At 37.0% G+C, this 1,980-nt stretch overlaps 1 protein-coding gene across 1 annotated transcript in view; it reads right to left on the bottom strand.

Moving 5' to 3' along the window:
* The window catches only part of MYH15 (myosin, heavy chain 15), a 137,211-nt gene that overhangs the window by 71,726 nt on the left and 63,505 nt on the right, over positions 1-1,980 (bottom strand). The window contains 1 exon segment of the mRNA XM_006878181.1: positions 404-640. Coding sequence (XP_006878243.1) covers positions 404-640 — 237 coding nt within the window.

Here is a 1,980-nt window from a genome sequence, read left to right as displayed (position 1 = left end):
TCCATTGCATTATCCTGGAGTGCTACCCCAGGACTCCTTGGACCTAATAAAATTCCTATCAATTTGCAAATAGATCAGGGATAACATACAGGCTTAAAATGAGAAACTCAGAGCTCCCTGGCCCCATTATGGATAGCTGTGCTTTTATATAGCAAAAGCCATCTGATAGTTTGTTACTAGTTTTTTAAAAATATACAGCCAATGAAATCACTTGAATGTGAAATAGGGTGTCTCTAAGAGTTTCCATTGTCTGAGTTTGATGAAATTCTATTGTATTTGGGTAAAAAAAAAAAGTGTCTCTATCTGTTTGTCAAGTCAAGACTGCCTGAAAAACAAGGGAGTCTAATTAAAAACTTGATTTAAAGAACAAATGGTGGGGCTACTCAGAGCCTGCTGAATACACAGGTCATTCTTTCTGCAGATGACGGAGACTTACTTTGCTTTCAATTCTGTCCTCAGAGGTTCTGATTTCTCCAAGGCTTTCTACAGTTGCACACACTCTTCCTTTAATGTAACCATCTCCGGTCCCACTCCAGCAGACTTACTAAGAAACTTGATCTTGAAGAAGAGTCTCTTCTGTGGTCAGTTCTTCACAGCCAGGAAAGCTCTTATGTTCCACTGGATCAAAAGAAGTGTGTTCCTAAATCAAGTGAGAAAAAAGAAAAGCAAATTAACCCAAATAATAGACATGTTATTTTCTAAATTAACATCCTTAATAAGCACATCTTTTTAGTAGTTATAATAAATCCTCATTAGTCTTCAAAACACTTCTTCATCTGAGCTCTCATTTGATTCTGGCAAAAACTCTGTGAGAGACTTCTGGGGCTAGTGATATATTGTGGATTGGATATCATGAAAATGTTCCCATCACAACCATTAAATGAGAACTGAAACTTAAAGAGAATAAGATGTAAAGAGGGAGACAAACACCCAAGCATTAGACTGTGTGGATCATAAGATACCTTGGCCATTTTCATGGAAGGAGGGAGCCAACCTTGGTATTGTAAGGTTTTTCTTGTGTTTGTTTTTAATAAGGAGACATGATAATGCAATGGTTAAAGAGCTTGAAAGCTAACTGAAAAGGCAGCTGTTTGAACCCACCTGTTACTCCAGTTGAAAAAGATGTATAGTCTGCTTCCATTGATATTGTTGCTGTTAGCTGCTACCTAGTCAGTTGTAGTCTGACTAGTTACCCCATGTACAACAGAATTAAACACTGCCGAGTCCTGCACCATCTTCACAATAGTTTTTATATTTTAGCCCATTGTTGAAACTACAGTGCCAATATATCTTCCTCTTTTTTGCTGACATCTATTTTACCAAGCATCATGTCCTTTTCCGGGAATTGATTCCTCCTGATGACAAGTCCAAAGTACATGTGACAAAGATTGAAATGTTGGAAAATCTCTGGGGCAATTCTACTGTGTCCTATAGGATCACTGAGAGTCAAAATTGCCTGTCTGCAGAAGGTTTTGTTTTGTTCTGGTTGTTTTTATATTCACTTGAAAAGAGAAACAAAAATGAAGTTTTCAAAATTTTTCACTGTTAGTGAAAGACTGGATGAAAAAATTCACCCACTGACATAGAAGGATTACAAAGAGAAGTACATTTGTTTTGTTGTTGTCTCAGTGTGATGAAAAGAACTATTCTGTGCGAATATTTTGTATCAAGACCAGCAACACTGGAATACATGAGCTATAAATTGTGTTACTCCTCAAGAGCACAATTAAGTGTTCTGAAATACTCATACTCATACTTTGCAAGGTTGTCCATAGCTTGTTCTGATCCACACAATTGAAAGTCTTTGTGTAGTCAATAAAGCATAGATAAACATCTTTCTGGTATTCTCTACTTTCAGCCAAGATCCATCAGACATCAGCAATAATATCCCTCATTCCATGTCCTCTTCTGAATCTGGCTTGAACCTCTGGAAGTTCTCTGTAAATGTATGCTTGCAGTCATTTCTGTATTACATTTAGT

This window comes from Chrysochloris asiatica, unplaced genomic scaffold, assembly GCF_000296735.1.
Source record: "Chrysochloris asiatica unplaced genomic scaffold, ChrAsi1.0 scaffold00236, whole genome shotgun sequence".
Classification (NCBI taxonomy): Eukaryota; Metazoa; Chordata; class Mammalia; order Afrosoricida; family Chrysochloridae; genus Chrysochloris; species Chrysochloris asiatica.
The sequence above is the reverse complement of the archived record's forward strand: the minus strand, read 5'-3'. Positions and strand labels throughout refer to the sequence as shown.